The following is a 19,882-nucleotide window of genomic DNA, read 5'->3' on the forward strand; positions in this document are numbered from 1 at the left end:
GAAGTCTGATAGAACGTAAATCTTCTTAGTAATTCAAGTAATCATTCTTTTGAATAATTCTTTTTCAGTAAGTACACACCCTTTGCTACCTTTCAAGCACAGATTTAAAAATTCCAAAATCATTACCATTAATTATAACACCTAAGTAGTTCCTATAATTTCTGTTGTGTAAGATTTCTATCATAATCAGGAACTACTTTGTAAGACTGCAAACCAAACACAAGCAACGATTTAGGGAAAAATTCTTTTAAAGTCTATTAAATCAATAATTTAAAAACAAAAAAACACATTCAAACTTACTTTTCAAATAACTCTTCAAGTTCTCTACTCCATTTTCTAGAATGTTTCAATTCGCCCCATTTAAAAAAAGAAAAAAAAAAAAGACAAGGACAATTCCAAGCCTACGGATGAAATCAAAGAAGGATTCCCATGATTAGTCTTACCTACGATCCTCTGATTTGGGGATGGGGTTGGTGCAACGTTGGCTGTTATACTTGGCCACATATTCACATTGCTTGAAGGGGGCAGTCTTGTCCTCCAGAACGTGTCTGATACAGAAAGCGTACCCGTTCAGTCGCCGCTGCTTGCACAGTTTGGGGCTATATGAGCACAAGGGCTTATTGTCAACCTCAGAGAAGTGTATATGTTTCCCTTCATACATCACGTGACTCTATTCCTTGTGAACATCAGCTAAAAGACCACCACAAAAAAAAAAAAGAAACCCAAAGGATAAATCAGAGAGTGTAAGGCACATTGAAGCTGAGAATTTCACTGAGGGACTTCTGGCCCCACAGCCATACCTGATTTTAAATCTTCTGCACCATAGCAATGTTAAGAGAACCCCAAGGATACCACAGTTTGGAATGCTGCAGAATCAAGATGAAGCAGATTGTCTACAAAAATATCAAAAGGCCTAGTTAACAAACAGAAATGAGAAAGGTTTGCTCACCTGGGAAATGAAATAAATACTAGGATATCACCCTTCCTAACGAGAGGGATTCTCCTTGGTAATCCACCATCCCGGTATTAAATTAAAATAAAGAGACATTATAACGTATCAAGTTACCTCACCCCTCCAAATTGCAGGAAGTAACTTTTACTCTGGGAAAGTTCTGTGAGTACCTCAAAGCAGCGGGCTCTTCCACCAAACCAATGTCGGAAGGCGGCAGGTCTCTGTATTTCATTACTGGTGGCTGAACGCTACCGCTATCTTCGGACCGCACAATCTCTTCACAATACCAATGCAATGAACCTATAGACCTAAAATGTCCCTCAGAAGTTCGACTTTTTTGATGTCTGTTTGCAACAAACGTTTCTATGAAATACCAAAAAAGGGGGGGGGGGGACAATCCCTGTTTTAGAAGTCGTTTCCCCATAATTATTTACCCACTGTGATCCCATCCAAACTGTTAACTTCTTGGGCCCAAAGACTAGTCACCTAACTACGCTTCCGCCACCCAGGGCACGGCTCTACACCACATGCCGCATCCAATGACACTAAATCGTTTAACAATCAGGACTGAAGAAATGTTTGGAGTTTTGGTAACAAACGGAAGGAAGAAACCGCGTCAGCACCCGCTACCTCTCTGCACACAGGTTGGCCAGCAGTAACGTTTACATATCGTAACACCAGACAGTCTACAGTGCAAACTGATTTGTCAAGTCGGGCTATTGGGGGCGCATGTGATTTAACCCGCTTTCTCCAGAATCTACAAGTCATCCAGATGGGCTGATGGAATAGCATGAACACGTAGCAACAGAAAATTCGAGAATACACTCCTCTCTACAGACCTGAATATGAAATTCCTTACATCCATAAATGTCAAGACACCTGCTTAAAGGAGTCAGAAGACATGTTTGCCAAAATCTGCCACTTAAGAGTTTTACCTTGAATAAATAATACCACCTCAGTTTTCTCACCTACAATGGGGATAATAGTAGCTACGTTATCAGGCTACTCTAAGGTCAAGTGATACAAGGCGTTCAACGCACCAACTACCTTGCCTGGTGCATGTTAAGCACCAAACAAATGAAGTTATTAAAAAATGTTAACGCTTATTACTTATATTCTACCTGTTGGGGATAAAGGTAGAGAATTTGTATTGTCCTTAAGCATTTCACTGCAGCAGAAAAAAACTGTAAAGTATTAGCTTAGTTAATAAAAATCAGTCATTACTGAGTAAACCTAATTAGAGATAAATGTAAATAAAAAAAAATAAGAGCTTTCGTGATGCCTGAGTGGTTCAGTCTGTTAAGTGTCTGCCTTCTGCCCAGGTCATGATCCTAGGGTCCCGGAATCAGTCCTGCGTTGGGCTCCTTGCTGGGCAAGGAGCCTGCTTATCCGTCTGCCTGCCACACCCGTCTTGTGCTCGCTCTCTCTTTCTGACAACTAAATAAATAAAATCTTAAAAAAAAAAAACAAAAGAGCTTTCCCTTTTTACTTTATTAGGATATAAGGAGAAAAAGTTGTATTAAAAATTTAACTGCCCTATGGGGCGCCTGGGTGGCTCAGTGGGTTGAGCCGCTGCCTTCGGCTCAGGTCATGAGCTCAGGATCCTGGGATCTAGTCCCGCATTGGGCTCTCTGCTCAGCAGGGAGCTTGCTTCCCTCTCTCTCTCTCTGCCTGCCTCTCTGTCTACTTGTGATCTCTCTCTGTCAAATAAATAAATAAAGTCTTTAAAAAAAAAAAAATTTAACTGCCCTAAAGGTCTAGATGTTCAAGGACAGAAAATATTTCGAAGCAAACCCATACTTTTTTATTTTTGCTTTTTTTTTTTTTTTTTGAGAGGGAGAGAGGGGCAGAGCGGGAGGGAGAGAGAGAATCTCATGCCCAGCACAGAACCGGACGTGGGACTCCATCTCACAACCCTGAGATCATGACCCGAGTCAAAATCAAGAGTTGGACACTTAACGGACTGAGCCATCTAGAAGTCCCTGCTGTTTCATTTTTACCCTCTCTTTGACCTGCTCATCCACCTGGTCAACATTAAATATTTTGTAAATTTTGTTAAAGTAAACTTGTATGAACTTTGGAGAAAAAAATACACTGGATGTAAGTGAAAAGAGTAGCCAATATAACTATCTGGAGGAGAGTATTTCATAAACCACAGAAAGAAGAGTGGCGGCAGGGACGGAGGGATACGAAGAACCACCTTCACTTTTAAGACATATTCTAGATCTACAATCACTTGTGATGTATATAGACTGATGATTTCCCCTTTCTTTTCAATTTTCATCTATCTCTTTTATCCTATTTGAATGGGCCAGAACTGCTGGCATAATGTTAATAATGGGGACCACGGTTATTCCTGTTAACTGAGAATTGCTTACAGTCACTGGTAGGAATCCTGCGAACTTTTGCCGTAACTTATTTCCTGTTATGTTAAGGAAGTATCAAATAATTGTTTTATTCAGTGTTTCTTTAAAAAAACAAAACAAAAAACAAAAACTCAGAATTGATGGTTAATTTTGCCAAATTCTTTTTCAGCTTCTTGAAAGAAAATCGTTTTTCTCTTTGTACTGTTCAAAACATGGCATTTAGTACTTCCCAATACTGATGTATTACTATTTCCTGACAGTTCATTCTGAGAATATGGTCATCGTGTATTATTCTTTGCTAAATTACATTTGCTAATTTTTAGGATTTTTGTAATTTGAAAATGGTCTAGAGCTTGGGTTTTTAATGCTTTTTTCAGAATTTGGTATTAAAATAATATTTCAAAAAATAACTTAAAAAATCCTTTCCCTTTTTCTGTGTTCTGGAAAAAGTGAAAAAGCACTGCAGTTATAATGTTCCTTAACAAGTTCCTGGGCCTCATAGTGCTTTTTTGTGCACATCAGGTTTTGAAATTACAATTTAGCAATATGATCACTTTCATTTAATTTTCTAAGTATCTGGGATTCATTCTCATATTGTGTGCGTTCACACACAGGTGGTATTTGTGTCTTCTCCCTTTGTTCATGATTAGGCTCAATAGGAGTTTATCTGTTTAAAATTGTTACATCTTCAAAAATATAAATAAAAAGCCCAAATCTCTTGAATTTATTAGTACCTCCATGTAGACTTTCTAAATTCACCAATTTCTGCCTTTGTATCTGCTAATACCTTCTTTCTGCTTTCTTTCCATTTTTTTTGGTAACTTCTTGGGCTGAACTATTTTACTGTCTTGATTCTTTTCTTGCTTAGTAATTTATTTATATTTATGAATTTTCCTCTGAATACTGCTTTAGTCAAATCCCAGAGGTACTAACACAGATGTTTGGCTATCAGTACGTTCTAGTTAATCTGGATTTGAGTTTTCAATTTTTCATTTGGCCTGAGGGTTATTTAATTTTCTCAGATGGCAAAGTTTTATACTTTCTTTTGCTTTAGTTCTAGTTAAGAATAAAGAGCACAATCTGCATATATCTTTGCTTTTTGGATTTGACTGATATTTTCTTTGAGGTCTAAGAGGTATGCTTGAAAAAGGTATGTTGTTATTCCATGTATCATGCTATTATATTAACCTTTTAATTATATTAACCTTTTACTAATTATATTAACCTTTTAAAGTCTTCTGCTAATGGGTCAGCAAACTGGCTTTCAGGACAAATGTGGCCCACTACCTGTTTTTGGAAATTGTTTCACTGGAACACTGTCCTGTTCATTCATTTACATGTTATCTATGGCTGCTTTCCTACAGTAACAGTAGAGCTGATTACTTGCCAAAGGAGACTGTATGGTCACAACACCTAAAAAATTCACTAATAAAGTGAATAAATAATAAACTCACTAAAATATTACTTGCTGGAACCTTTTCAGATACCTCTCTTAATGGATTTAATTTTTTTGCTCCAATCTGTCATTTTCTTCTAATAAATGAGTTTATCCATTTTATAATTTTTTATTTGTTTATATGACAAATAGTTTGTCATAATTTTATCTTTTAAAAATCCTTTTAGGGGGCGCCTGGGTGGCTCAGTGGGTTAAAGCCTCTGCCTTCGGCTCAGGTCATGATCTCAGGGTCCTGGGATCGAGCCCCACATCGGGCTCTCCGCTTCAGTGGGGAGCCTGCTTCCTCCTCTCTCTCTGCCTGCCTCTCTGCCTGTTTGTGATCTCTGTCTGTCAAATAAATAAATAAAATCTTTAAAAAAAAATAAATAAAAATAAAAATCCTTTTAGCTTTTAATTTTTTGTAACATATTTCACTATATAGTCTGTTTTGGGGGATGATTTAGTCTATGTCCTTTAGATAACATCTCTTTACTCCACACTAAGAAAATTAGTATATAGTTGACCCTTGAACAATGCAGGAATTAGGAGCACCAACACCCTACATAGACAAAAATCGAAGTGTATCTTTTGACCTTACTTACCTCCAAGAGCCTACTGCTGACCAGCAGCTTCACTGATAATACAACAGTTGAATACAAATTTCCCATGTATACATATTATATACTATATTCTTATAATAAAGTAAGCTAAAGAAAATCATAAGGAAAATACATTTATACTACTGTCTTTACAGAAAAAAATCCAGGTTGGACCAGCACAGTTCAAACCACGCTGTTCAAGGATCGGCTGTGCTTAGCGTTACTGTTATCGATCTCATGTTATGAATGATGAGAAAAATTTTCATTTTTGTAACCATCTACCCAATCCCAATTCTGAATTTTTCCTTCTACTTCTATATTGCCACAATATTAATATTAGTTCTACACTTAAATTTATTTAATGCTAATCAGCAATTATTTTAATTCATATTTTTTTCAAGATTTTATTTATTTATTTGACAGACAGAGAGAGTGCGTGCACACGCGCACAAGCAGGGGGAAAGGCAGAGGGAGAGGGAGAAGCAGGCTCCCAGCAAAGCAGGGGATGCGCAATATGGGATTTGATCCCAGGACTTCGGGATCATGACCTGAGCCGAAGGCAGTGTCTTAACCAACTGAGTCACCCAGGCATCCCCAGATTTTGTCTTTAAGATTTTATGTATTTATTTGACAGAGAGAGAGAAACAGCAGGAGAGGGAACACAAGCAAGGGGAGTGGGAGAGGGAGAAGCAGGCTTCCTGCCGAGCAAGGAGCCTGATGTGGGGCTTGATCCCAGGACCCCAGGATCATGACCTAAGCCGAAGACATACTTGCTTAACAACCAAGTCACCCAGGTGCCCCTTAACTCAGTTTTCAACTCATCTCTTGATTCAATAGTTTATAATTACCCTCCCTTCTCCAGCCCTACCACCCCCCAAGTCCCCACCTGCAGGGATGACTTAATGAGAACTAAGCCCTGGCTTTTTTGGGAAATATGTGTCAATTCGTATTAAGCTATAGCTTGCCTGGACATAAAATTCTTGGGTGCTATTTTTTTCTCTAGCGACTGTAGTTTTTTCCACGTTACAAAATGGAAAAGCCTATAAGCCCAGCCTCTTTTATTTTAAAATATATATATTTTTTGATTTACTTGACAGAGATCACAAGCAGGCAGAGAGGCAGGCAGAAGAGATGGGGAAGCAGGCTCCCCGCTGAGCAGAGAGCCCGATGCGGGACTCGATCGCACGGTCCCGGGATCATGACCTGAGCCGAAGGCAGAGGCTTTGACCCACTGAGTCACCCAGGTGCCCCGGCCTCTTTTATTTTATAGGAGGCTTGATTCCCCCCTCTTCCCCCCCCACCGTTTTGACCCAACAATAGCTTTACATTGAAAGACTAGAAACCATTCTAAAATACCAAGTGTTTTATTATGGTAAACTCTGTCTTGACAAATTCTTTCTGCGTCAATGATTCTGTATGTCAGGGATATCAATTATTGGTATGCTAAACTGACTGTGTTTCCTATCTATTACTCCCTAGTCTTTCTTAATTTTTACTTTTTTCCATTTGGGATTGCTGAAATCTCTCAAGCTTACCTCCATGATTTCCAGCTAGAGTGTGTATCTGACTCTAGGAAAGTGACCTTCATTTCTATAATGATTAGATTCTTTTATTTTGTAACCTGGTTCCATCAGTTCACTCTTATCTCTTCCTTTTGTCTTATCATTGATTTCTTGAGCTTTTGTCTCTCATCTTTAGTTTAGACTCCTGCCTCAGAGGAGCCAGATCTCACGCCCAACCCCACATGCCACCTCCCGCCACAGGGAGTTCTGTTCGTAATTTTCACTCGCTGTGCAGTTTCTGAAAATGATTCTCAGCAACGCTCTTCCCTTGAAGCTTGACCCAATGCTGAACTCATCTCCCCAAGTCACAGAGGCCCACATGCCACAGATTTTCAGGGGATGATAATGTAGGCTTTATTTCTCTTCAGTTGACCAGGATTGGCCGCTGTACGTACAGCTGCTGGCTGCCAGTTTCTCCTCCACTCTAAACTCCCTGCAAAATTCGTATGACTGCACGGTCCCTAATTCAGCCCCGCCTCTTACTACTCAGGGAGCCCAGTGGACACACCAGCTTTGCCACTCCACATACACGGCTTATTGGTTTTGTTCCCATGGTGGGTCAGCCACTTGGGAGAAAGCTGCGCCCTCACTTTGCGGGAGTTCATGTTCTCCTATCATCCTCCTGTCTTGGTTCAATTTTCACTGCACTTACCGGCACTAATTCACATACTCTGGTTTTAAGATTTCGTTAGTTATCAGAGAATGAGCTGCTTTTCTGTTTCTCAGGCTCCTTATTATTTCTAGTTGGTTTAGAGAGAACAAAGATGTCAGTACTCCACCATCATGAACCAGAAATATATTTTAAAATTCTGTATAGTAAAATATATCAAAATAAAACCCAAATTATAAAACAAATGTATTATCTAATTTTTTACAAGAAACACATTACTTTTATAATCTACTTTTTAAAGAATCAATATGCTATTAGAAAAGTTAATAATATTGACTCAATTTATTTCACTATGTGAAATCCACATGACTCTAGCTTTCATGGCAAGTGTTTATTAAGCACTTCTGAAAAGCCCATCATTTTTTCAGAGACTGTGAAAAATTTAATAGCAAAAGACGGAATTTTTAACTAATGTGTTAAAATTAAATTAGTTAAAAACTAATTTTTAGGGCGCCTGGGTGGCTCAGTGGGTTAAAGCCTCTGCCTTCGGCTCAGGTCATGATCCCAGGGTCCTGGGATGGGGCCCCGCATCAGGCTCTCTGCTTGGCTGGGAGGCTGCTTCCTCCTCTCTCTCTGCCTGCCTCTCTGCCTACTTGTGATCTCTGTCAAATAAATAAATAAAATCTTAAAAAAAAAACAACTAATTTTTAGCTGTGCGTTAACTGGAATTTTTTTTTAAAAAAACTTAAATTAAAAAAAAAAAAGACACAAATTTCGCTTTAGAAGATACAGTCCGTAAGATGAGATGCACTGAAAGTAAATTCACAACTGGAGGACCTCACCCCAGCTCAGCACCCAGGCTCCTCTAGTCTCATCAGATCTAAAAGGCTGCCCTCTCTGCCCAGAGCAGTGGACATCTTCCCTGTTTGTGTGCCCCCAACCTCTGGCCAGCCCAAGGCCAATACTGCAGGACCCAGCTTAGTCATGGCCACATGCAGATTCCCAAAGGCTACGTTAGTTCCGTGCTCCATGCTTTCCCCCGTTTTGGCAATCGTCACATTCTACTTTAACTGCCTATTCTTCTGTTGTTTTCCCACCTAAAAAATAAAGGTCCCAGAGGGACACGCAATTTTCTGTTCATCATTGTATCCCAGGGCCTAGTATGGTGCACAGAAGTTAATAGGTGCTCAACAAATATAGCCATTTACATAAATAGCTTCTGTGACAATAACTCTTAATTCCTGGTGGTCTACCTAAAACAAACGTTACTAGAATCCCTCAGGGATCATTAAATAATTTTCTAAAAAACCGCTAAATTGGAACTTCAGAGAGTCTATACAATGATTTCTAAGAGCCACAGTCACACAGCAAGAGAAAGTATAATTAGAAACTTGAGGGGTGTCTGGGTGGCTCAGTGGGTTGGGCCGCTGCCTTCGGCTCAGGTCATGATCTCAGGGTACTGGGATGGAGTCCCACGTCGGGCTCTCTGCTCCGTGGGGAGCCTGCTTCCCTCTCTCTCTCTGCCTGCCTCTCTGCCTACTTGTGATCTCTCTCTGTCAAATAAATAAAATCTTTAAAAAAAAAAAAAAAAAGAAACTTGAAAGTTTCTGAATATACCAGTATATCTCACGAACATCAAACAGGTACCATATAATGTGGTACCCAACGCCTATTCCGCAAATAATGTGTAAAAAATATACAAGAATGCAGGGCACCTGGGTGGCTCAGTTGGCTAAGGGATTGACTGCCTTGCTCAGAGCCTGATCGCACAGCATCCATCCGACTTCCTGCTCAACGGAGTCTGCTCATCCCTCTGCCCCTCCCCCTACTCATGTGTGGGCACACTCTCTCTCTCATAAATAAAACTTAAAAATCTTTTTTTTTTTTAAAGATTTTATTTATTTGACAGAGCAAGATCACAAATAGACAGAGAGGCAGGCAGAGAGAGAGAGAAGGAAGCAGGCTCCTGCTGAGCAAAGAGCCCGACTTGGGACTCGATCTCAGGACCCTGAGATCATGACCTGAGCCGAAGGCAGCGGCTTAACCCACTGAGCCACCCAGGCGCCCTAAAACTTAAAAATCTTAAGCTAACTCTGTATCATTCTTTCCATCTTCCTTTTGAATAATCAACACTTCATTTGCAAATCCCTCTTTTAAATGCTTGATTTAGGGGCACCTGGGTGGCTCTGCCAGTCTAGTGACCAACCCTTGATTTCAGCTCAGGTCATGATCTCAGTCAGGGCTGTTAAGACTGAGCCCTGCATCAGGCTGTGCTGGGTGTGGAGCCTGTTTAAGATTTTCTCTCCTTGCCGGCCTGCGTGGCTCAGTGGGTTAAGCCTCTGCCTTCAGCTCAGGTCATGATCTCAGGGTCCTGGGATCGAGCCCCGCATCGGGCTCTCAGCTCAGTGGAGAGCCTGCTTCCCCCTCTCCCTCTGCCTGCCTCTGATCTCTCTCTCTTTGTCAAATAAATAAATAAGTAAATAAATAATCTTTAAAAAGATTCTCTCTCCTTGGGGCACCTGGGTGGCTCAGTGGGTTAAGCCTCTGTCTTTGGCTTGGGCCCTGATCTCAGGGTCCTGAGATCGAGCCCCACATCGGGCTCTCTGCTTGGCGGGGAGCCTGCTTCCCCCCCAACTATCTGCCTGCCTGTGATCTCTGTCAAGTAAATAAATAAAATATTTTTAATAAAAAAGACTCTCTCTCCTTTTCCTTCTGCCCCTACCCCTGCTTGCGTTCTCACTCTCTTAAAAAAAAAAAAAGCTCAATTTAATCTTCATACTTAATATTTCCAATCCTGTAATGTATTCAGACTTACTTTGTATACCATAAAAAGTAACAAATGTTGGAGGAAAATGGCCCTCTGCCTCAAAATCGAACTTCCTACTAAATGAGTATTATTTAATATCAAAATCACTTCATGTATAAACTGGAAACAACTATTCATCTGGTCCTTACGTTAATGGGGTTTTTTCTTTTTAATTAAAACAAAAGCACTAAGGCAGATCTCAGGGGAAAAAAAACACAAAAAACTTTTTTTTTCTTCATTTGTTCATGTAGTCTCCTACAACTGAAGTTCTTTACCCCAATTCCAAAGGTGCAGTTCACAGAGCCTCCTTCACTCCTTAAAATTTGTTGTAAGACATTTTAAAAGAGAGGGGGGCCTGGGTGGCTCAGTGTAAGCCAGTGCCTTCGGCTCAGGTCATGATCTCAGGGTCCTGGGATCGAGTCCCGCGTCGGGCTCTCTGCTGGGCAGGGAGCCTGCTTCCCTCCCTCTCTCTCTCTCTCTCTCTCTGCCTGCCTCTCTGCCTACTTGTGATCTCTCTGTCAAATAAATAAATAAAATCTTTAAAAAAAAAAAAAAAAGACATAAAAGAGAGGAGGGGCTCCTGGGTATTAAGTGTCTGCCTCAGTTGGTTAAGTGTCTGTCTCCAGCTCAGGTCAGGATCCCAGTGATCCAGCCCTATGACGGGTGCCCTGCTTAGTGGGGAGCCTGTTTCTCCCTCTTCCTCGACTCCTCCATCAGCTCGTGCTCTCCCTCTCTCTCTCTCTCAAATAAATAAATAAAATCTTTTTCTTTTAAAGTAAAGATTTTATTTATTTATTTGACAGAGAGAGGGAGAGAGACAGACAGATAGTGAGAGAGGGAACACAAGCAGGGCGAGTGGGAGAGGGAGAAGCAGGCTTCCCTTCAAACACGAGCCTGATGCAGGGCTCGATCCCAGGACCATGGGATCGTGACCAGAGTCAAAGGCAGATGCTCAATGACTGAGCCACTCAGGCGCCCTTCAAATAAATAAACAAAATCTTAAAAAAAAAAAAAAAAAAAATATACCGGGGCGCCTGCGTGGCTCATTAGGCTAAGCCGCTCCCTTAGGCTCAGGTCATGATCTGTGTCCTGGGATGGAGCCCCAAAATGAATAGGGCTTCCTGCTCAGTAGGGAGTCTGCCTCTCCCTCTTCCTGCTCTTGTCCTCAGTTGTTCTCTCTCTCACCCTCTCAAATAAACAAATAAAATCTTTTAATAAATAAGTAAATAAATAAAATACAAAGATATAAAGAGAAGAAACATATAATGCCCACATGATCTTAGTCAAATAGTATTTAAACACTATCACATTCTAATCCATGAAGAAGAAAAGCTATACCCGAAGCTCTACTTTTTAAAAAAATTTTTTAAGATTTTATTTATTAATTTGACAGACAGATCACAAGTAGGCAGAGAGGCAGGCAGAGAGAGGGGGAAGCAAGCTCCCTGCTGAGCAGAGAGCCCCATGCGTGGCTCGATCCCAGGACCCTGGGATCATGACCTGAGCCACCCAGGTACCCCCTAAGCTCTACTTTTTAACACATGATCAGTATTACTTCAAAAAAGAAGAAAAAAATCCCAACCATACTCAATTTATTAACAGCAACTGTAGCTATGATCTTCAGCTATGGACATAACTTGTTGGGAACCTAAGTGGATCTAGGCTCCCTTAAAGAGAATGCAAGCAATTAAGCACTTCAGAGCAGAGCAGAATACACACCCTTATTTACTACCAAAAGGCACAAGTAACCATTACTGAGAGTAGTCTCAGAATGAGTATTTTCATGGCAAACATGTCCATATACTGGAATTCAAGAGTAGGAAATAATGGATAGGTGTAAGATCTTTTTTTTTTTTTTTTAAAGATTTTATTTAGTTATTTGACAGAGAGAGGTCACAAGTAGGCAGAGAGGCAGGCAGAGAGAGAGGAGGAAGCAGGCTCCCTGCAGAGCAGAGAGCCCGATGCGGGGCTCGATCCCAGGACCCCGAGATCATGACCTGAGCCGAAGGCAGCGGCCTAATCCACTGAGCCACCCAGGCGCCCCGGATAGGTGTAAGATCTTAAAAACTCCTTCATAGAAGCATCTGGGTGGCTCAGTCAGTTATACACCTGCCTTCAGCTCATTCAGGTCATGATCCTGGGGTCCTGGGATGGAGCCCAGAGCTGGGCTCCCTGCTCAGCGGGGAAGCCTGCTTTTCCCTCTCCCCCTGCTTGTATTCTCTCTCTCAATCTCCGTCTCATCCCAGGTTCTGGGATCAAGCCATGCGTGAGGCTCCTTGCTCAAGGGGAGCTTCCTTCTCTCTCTGCCTCTGCCTGCCACATTGCCTGCTTGTGCTCTCTCTCTGACAAATAAATTTAAAAAAAAAAAAAAAGGCAACCTATAGTGTTTTTTTTTAAAAGATTTTATTTATTTATTTGACAGAGAGAGATCACAGGTAGGCAGAGAGGCAGACAGAGAGAGAGGAGGAAGCAGGCTCCCCGCTGAGCAGAGAGCCCGATGCGGGGCTCGATCCCAGGACCCTGAGATCATGACCTGAGCTGAAGGCAGAGGCTTAACCCACTGAGCCACCCAGGTGCCCCACCTATCGTTTATTATTAAAAAATAAAAATTATTAAAAATATCTGTCTCTCAAATGAATGAATAAAATCTTAAAAAACAACAACAATAATAACAACAAACCGTCCTTGATATTCTATGCTGAGCGTCCTTGATATTCTATGCTGAGTTTAGTTGGAAAATAAAATGATTCTTTTCCATAGTTTCTTCTTTGCAGATCCGGAGGAATAAGACATTAGCAGGGAGAAATGGAAGACAAGCTTTAACAAAAGCAACCTATGGCCCTTTCAGTCTCCCACCTTAACACATAAACCAATCTGACCAAAATATGAACATTATTCTCTTTGGGACTGCCACTGTACCACATCCATGTGGAAACTCTGTATGTCCTGACTGTTCTTTTGAGTCTCGTGTTTCAGAAGCATGTTCATTTCACTGCCACGGCATTTTCCCCTAATTGCTACCTGTAATCTTATATTCTACCCCCTTTTAAGAGCTAGACCAACAATATACCTTACAATTTTTTTAAATCCAGCACCTAAATTCCCACAATGTTAGCTTTCTAATATATTTAATACAATGGGGAAAAAAAAAAACAAAACATTTACTTATCCCAAGAGTCATATACTCGCAGGTCTTAAAAAACTTGTCTCCCCATTTTAACTTATTTCTGAAACAAGTTTTAATTCAACTTCGTGGAGCTCAAAAACATAATGAGATACTAAGTAGCTGAGTACACTCATTAAAAAACAACAACAAAAAACGATCATCCCACATATCAATGTGAAAAGTGGTCAAATTAGCCTCAAAAAACGATCATCCCACATATCAATGTGAAAAGTGGTCAAATTAGCCTCGGAAGTGATGAAAATCTGCCTATTGATGTGATCTGAAAACAACGATCAGGGAGAAAATTGTCTATCACCTGTAAACATAGATAATAATCAGCATAATTAAAGTTCAAAATAAAATGTTTTAAAATAAACCAAGTAAGTGCTTACTGAATATGTTTTGCGACAAATACTGTGCTCAAACAGCGCTGTACAAATAAGTCTGCAAAATGAACTGAAATTAAATACGGCCTTTACACTAGTTGAGTTCCTTAGCTGATTCATTAGAACGGTAAGGACAGTTTCTGCAGCAGTTGGGGAGGGCACTCTTCGGCTCTAGTGGGGACCAGAGATGGTGCTTCAATCTGGTTCTGCTAATTACTAGGTGTGTGACCTTGCGCAAATTATTTAGGTTCCAGTTTCCTCCTATGTAAGAAGAGAACTATAACCGCATGTACCTCATTGAGTCGTTTAGGAGAATTAAATTAGGTATTTCATGAACCGTACTTAGCATGGCACCCAGCACATAGTAATCACTTAATCTTAACTACTATTAGAAGCAGTAAGTAGTAGTTTATTGGTATTATCATTTTAATCTAGAATCGGCAGGGCTAAAATGCTCTCTCCAGCGGCTAGTGCTTTTCTGAATGGTACAGGGTAATTCTCCATTAAGTCAGGCCCTCCCACCTCCTTGGGGCTTGAGTAACAGAAACCACTGAGAATGGTTTCCTATAATCTATATTAAGAACCCAATGTTAAAAGTATATTTTTTACATTTTATAGAGCATCTATATAGTGATGGAAAATACCAATGAGCAGCGCTTGATTCGGTTACAGCATTGATGAACTCCATTTAACAATCCTTTACAACAAATGTTGAATTACTTATCCATGCCACAGTCACTCCCCATCGTTACAGAAGCCCTGTACTGCAGAACCAGAGGAAAAACTAAGTTATAGCTCTAGTCCTCAAAGTTCTTTCCTTCTAAGAATCTGAAACTACTGGTTTCTTTGTTGCTAAATTTCACATACACTTTTCCATCCTTATCTTACTTAACCTCTCTGCAGCTTTGACACCTTCGACCACTTTCTTTTTCTTGAAAATCTCTCCTTTCTGGCAGCTCAGTGGCTTCCTTTTTCTTGCTTCCACCCTTAAATGTCCCTGTTCCCCAAGATTTTCTTCTTCTCAGTTTGTACGGATGCAAGATGAAATGCCTAAATGTGCCACAGAGGCCAGCCAGAGACGGACGGGCAAACTTTGCTCATCTAAAGGAGGCTCACTCAAACCAGCTCCAGCAAGTTGCTGGGCTTAAGGAAAAAAAAAAGAAAGAAAGAAAAAGACAAGACAGATAAAAGGGAAAAAAATACAGACCCAAGGTTTCTAAACCTTACCAACTTTTCAGGAAGTAGAAATCCAGGTTTCCACACAAAAAACGCAGGCAGTCCATTAAACTGTTAAAATAAAGATGCCTGACATTGACCAAGTAAATCTATTTCCTCATCTATGAAATGGCAGTGGTAAAGTCACAAACATATAAAAAGTGAATCAAACAAAACATTTCTACAGCCTTTTATTTGATCTTCCACTCTGCATCTACCCCGACTACAGGTTGCGAACCCAAGTTTCAAGCCACATGAAGAACTGTAAACATGCAAAAATGCATTCTTCTGGAGAAGAATCCACACAGTTCATCAGATTCCCCCAGAAGATTAAGAACCAGACTAAGCCAAATGTTTCTGCTTCTATGGCTGCAGCTGTCACCCCTCTGAGGATGACCTCCCGACAAGCTAAGTCCGGCCAACCTATGCACACCACTTTACCTGGGTGAGCAGCCTCTCCACTGACTTCTCTCCATGTCCACTGTCAATGCCATGGCCTCAGTGCAAACCTTCCATCTCTCCTTTGCAGCTGCCTCACTGGCCTGTTTCAGTCTCACCCTCCTTCCTTCCACTCTGTACAACTCGGATCCCCTAAAACACAAATAATTTACTTGACCAAAGGCCTTCAGGGTCCGCGTAGGAACATAAAAGGTATCCAAACTCCCTAGCCCACCAGGAACACTTAAGACTGGGCCTGGCAGACCTCGCCCCTCCCACTATTTATTCCTATTCCTACTACTCCTACAATTTGCAACACAGAATACTCTTTTGTCCTCAGGCATTTATTCATAGGAGCAGGTCCCACCTCTTGGAATGCCTTTCTAACTCCTCCCATTCGCTTAGGGCAGAAACCCTTATTAAAGTCTAGAAATCCTGGAAAGTCCTTCTCCTCTTTAAGGCTTACCCCTAGGCTAGAATAAATAGATTTTCTCCCTCCAGGCTAATCTATCTCTGATCATTCAATGATGAATTTCAGCCTCCCCCCCCCCCCCACTAAAAACTCCTCTAGGGCAGAGAACTTGTCTTTGTATAACAAGGCCACAGTGACCAAGAGGAAACTGATCTGGTAAGTGAATGGAACAGTCCTGGTTCTGGCAACTCCCATCATGCCTCAGGTAAACATCCCACCCTCCCAGGGTAGGCTCGCCAAAGTCACGGACTAGGGCTTCCTCAAAACTATGCAGCTTACACCCTAGCAGGCCTAGAACTCCCAAGTGTCAAAAGAGCAACTAACTACAAGTAAACTCGCCTTTCTTCCCCACCGCACTTACCAATCCTTTACATCCACCAACTCACAGAATTCAACAGCTAGACCACCACGAGCTGCTGAGACTTCTAGGAATACAGTGCCAACTTTTTACTGGCACAAAAACAGTTATTTGTCCCATGAAGGTAATTATACTATTCTATCTTACTCAAATACTTACTAGTATTAGTAATATCTGTGGAGCCAAGAACTTACTCACATTGAAAAAAATCTCACACCCAGAAGAGTAAAAATCTTTAGAGGAAAATATTATATAAAAGTCAATGCACCAGGCACCATTCTAGAAACTATGTGTGATTCCAATCATTCAATGGCCACAGCAATCCTATGGAAAAGGTATTACTATTGCCCCTTTTCACAGATGGAGAAACTGAGACTTAGTGAAATTAAGCAATTTGTCCCATCACAGGAGCTACAAGGCCAACAAAAGCGCTTAGCCAACAGAAAACTACACAACACTGTTAAATGGGAGATCCTAAGATTATGTTGCATGTACACACAATCACACACGGAAAGAAAACACAACAAAATATGTTAACAGTGGTGAGTTTCCTCCTGAGTGTGAAAAACAGGTCTGAGTGGGATGAATATCAGCCTGTACAACTTTTAGTCAGAAAAAAGCAAACAAGCCAATAAGAGAGATGGTATTTAAATGGTTTTAATTTAAAGCGGGTAAGGTGGGTTAGGGGAATGTTAACCAGGACCTACTCAGAGCCAAGCTGCACAAGGGCTATCTCATCTAATTCTTGCATCACAAATGTTCTATTTCCATTTTACAGATAAAGAAACCAATGATTAAGTAACCCACCCCATGGACGAGCTGGGATCAGAACCCAAAGCCCAGTCCCGAGATGTCTGACTGCAGGATACCACCCTACAAGCAAAATTTAACTGAGAAGCTGTTTAAAAACAAACACACATTCTGGGAAAGAATCAGAGCCAGGAAACCTGGCGTATTAAGCGAAGGTGGGAAAAGATAGAGAGCCCTAAGGTTTTAACTTGAAGCTTTAATTAACTCCCCAAGTGTCTCAAAAGAGCCAGAAGCATTCTCTAGAAAATCAGCCAGGACAGTGAGGACTCTGGGACAGACCCATACCAGAGGGGAGTGGGAAGGAGATTCCACTCCCGTTTGTTTTGCAAAGCAGAATGGCATTAGCATAAGTTACAGGGACTTAAATGTGCCTCCATTGTATAAACTGCAGAGAGTATCTGCTTTGGGGACAATTGGCGGCCTCCAACCCAGTCTCACCTATTCATCTATTGTCTACAAGTCACCAGGTGTGTGTGGGGAGAAACGGGGTGTTGCGTGTCCGACAATATTGCTAACTGTATTCAGATATAAATGACCTCTCATTATTCATAACTGCTGTTCCAAACCTGGATAGTGAGAGCTATGAACTCTTGGGAAATGAATGGATGAGCACTTTTTTTTGAAATGACATATTTAATTTGAGTGCTCTGACTTTGAAATTTTAAAATCCATATAAACTAAAATCTCATTTCTCTAAAATAGTGTTTCATTTTTCTAAAATGATTTGCTGAGGAAACTAGCTGGGGTGGGGCTATACAAATTTCCTTATACAATCTTGCAGAGGAAATAAAATGTGATTATTTCAGACTTACAAATTAAAAAAAACATCTACTTTTGAAACTAAATATTTAACGGTGAAAAATACATTACCTTTGCAATTTAAAATTAATTCAGTATTTGCCCTGAAAGTCTCATTAGTTTCAAATAAAATGTAATTTAGAAAAATATCAAATCCTCCATTCCCTCAGGAGTAAAGTAGCCCACAAGGTGATTAGATTAGGAAATTTATGTAGGTTTGGGACAGGATCCTTTTGAAAGCTTAGAAAACTAAAGTCGACAATATACCTTAAAGATCTTAATTTATGGGGCAAAGAGATCTTTTTAAATCCTAAAATGTTCTAGGAAAAGAGACTCACTGAATGATTTCTTCTATCCAACATGCTCTAAAAATAAGGGCGAGCTATAACAGAAGTTAACAATTCTGGGTACACAAGCCTATGAAAATGTCTGAGTCAATACGCAATTTCAATTCATCAATAAAGTTAAACAACCATTAAATGTAATTTGCATTTTTGAATGAAATCCATACAACCTCAAATATCAAGCTTTCCTTAAGTAAAATGCTTACTGGCTGGGTATCTATCATTGTGGAGAAACAGAAGGAGTTTTATTTTAGGCAGACAAAAGGAAAAGAAAGCCACACTTAGTAAGAATCACAGAAGGAGTCTCACTTCCACGCCTGACAGAAGTCAGACCAAGTCATGGGTTATCTCTTGCTCTGCAAGGGGCAGCTTTTCACTAGGTAACAGTGCTCTGGGGGGGTGTGTGGTCAGAATGTGGAACACCTCTGCCAGCCAACTACAGCCTGATACCAGGCAGGACACACACACATACACAGCACATAATACCATAGGTCCACTAAAAAAAGAAGGGGGGGGGAATAAAAGTGAAAGAGGAAAAATAACCTCCAAACTTGCCCACACCAGGGGCTGGTAGTGGGGGGGCAGAGGCCATTAACATTTCCACTTCCATACTAAAGAACAACCAAAAGGAGGTTAAGTGTAACCACAGGAAACATCCCATCCCTGAAAACCAGGAAATCTAGATTTGGAAATTTAAGTTTTCGACCTTTTTTTTTTTTTTTTTTTGCAACTTTCAAAGCTCATGGCACCAAAATAAAGCTAAAATTAAATCCGTTTAAACATAGAAAAAAAAAATTACCAAAACCACATTGTGTCAGCTATGTTCAGTTCCCTGAGGGCGCTTCCACCGACCCTAACGAGTTGTGGCAATAACAAGTTTCCTTAAAATCCCCATTTTCCTATCTCTAGGGTCAAACATAAGAATATCACATAAATTCAAAGAGTTATTGTCAGAATAGATAAACTGCTCATCCTTAAACTGTAGACCTTGTTCCAGGAGCTGCCCTGCCCACCTCCTCTCCCTCCTCCTCATTTTGAATGCTTCCAAGCGTTCTGACAACGAGGGTCTCCCCCTTGGGTTCGGTTCGTGTGTCTGATTTACCAGACACTGACCAAATAGGACAGGAAACTCCTACGTCTGGGGGCTGCTCCAGAAATCCAGCCCCCTCTAATGACAGTCTCCTCGCCGTTCCCTACAGTCTTTCCGTCTGCGGGGACCGTCCAGAAAAGGGGGCTTGAGACCCAAAGGAGTCCGGGAAGAAAGGTGGGGGGACGCCTAATCTGAAATGAACACCCCCGGTTTCTGGAGTAAGAGCTGAAAAGGCGATTAGGAGAGCCTACCCAGGAGAAATACCACCTGGATTTACCTCCTCCTCTCCCGCAGCAAAAGCCCAGTCACTAACTAATACGCTAAGAAAAATCCCTGGAAAACTTTTCCAAACGGCAGAGAAGGCCCTCTCCGCAGCCTGTGGGGGCTCCAGGGGAACGGGCTGGAGTTTGCAGCCCAGGAAGGGGTCGCCGGGGAGCGGGGTGGGGCGCGGGCGAGGGGTACAGGGGCGGAGTAC

The 19,882-nt window shown here is 41.1% G+C and overlaps 1 protein-coding gene across 6 annotated transcripts in view; it reads right to left on the reverse strand.

The window, feature by feature from the left end:
* INO80D (INO80 complex subunit D) overlaps positions 1–19,882 on the reverse strand; it is a 72,653-nt gene that overhangs the window by 51,769 nt on the left and 1,002 nt on the right. For 3 of the 6 annotated variants that reach the window (XM_046019875.1, XM_046019873.1, XM_046019874.1), the window contains exons 2-3: positions 801–893; positions 444–690 (exon numbers count right to left, since the gene is read on the reverse strand). In XM_046019875.1, coding sequence (XP_045875831.1) covers positions 444–661 — 218 coding nt within the window. In that variant the 5' untranslated portion in view covers positions 662–690; positions 801–893. The remainder of the gene's footprint in view (positions 1–443; positions 691–800; positions 894–19,882) is intronic. The other 3 variants (XM_046019878.1, XM_046019877.1, XM_046019876.1) reach the window with 1 other exon arrangement.

Source organism: Meles meles, chromosome 9, assembly GCF_922984935.1.
Source record: "Meles meles chromosome 9, mMelMel3.1 paternal haplotype, whole genome shotgun sequence".
NCBI classification, from domain to species: Eukaryota; Metazoa; Chordata; class Mammalia; order Carnivora; family Mustelidae; genus Meles; species Meles meles.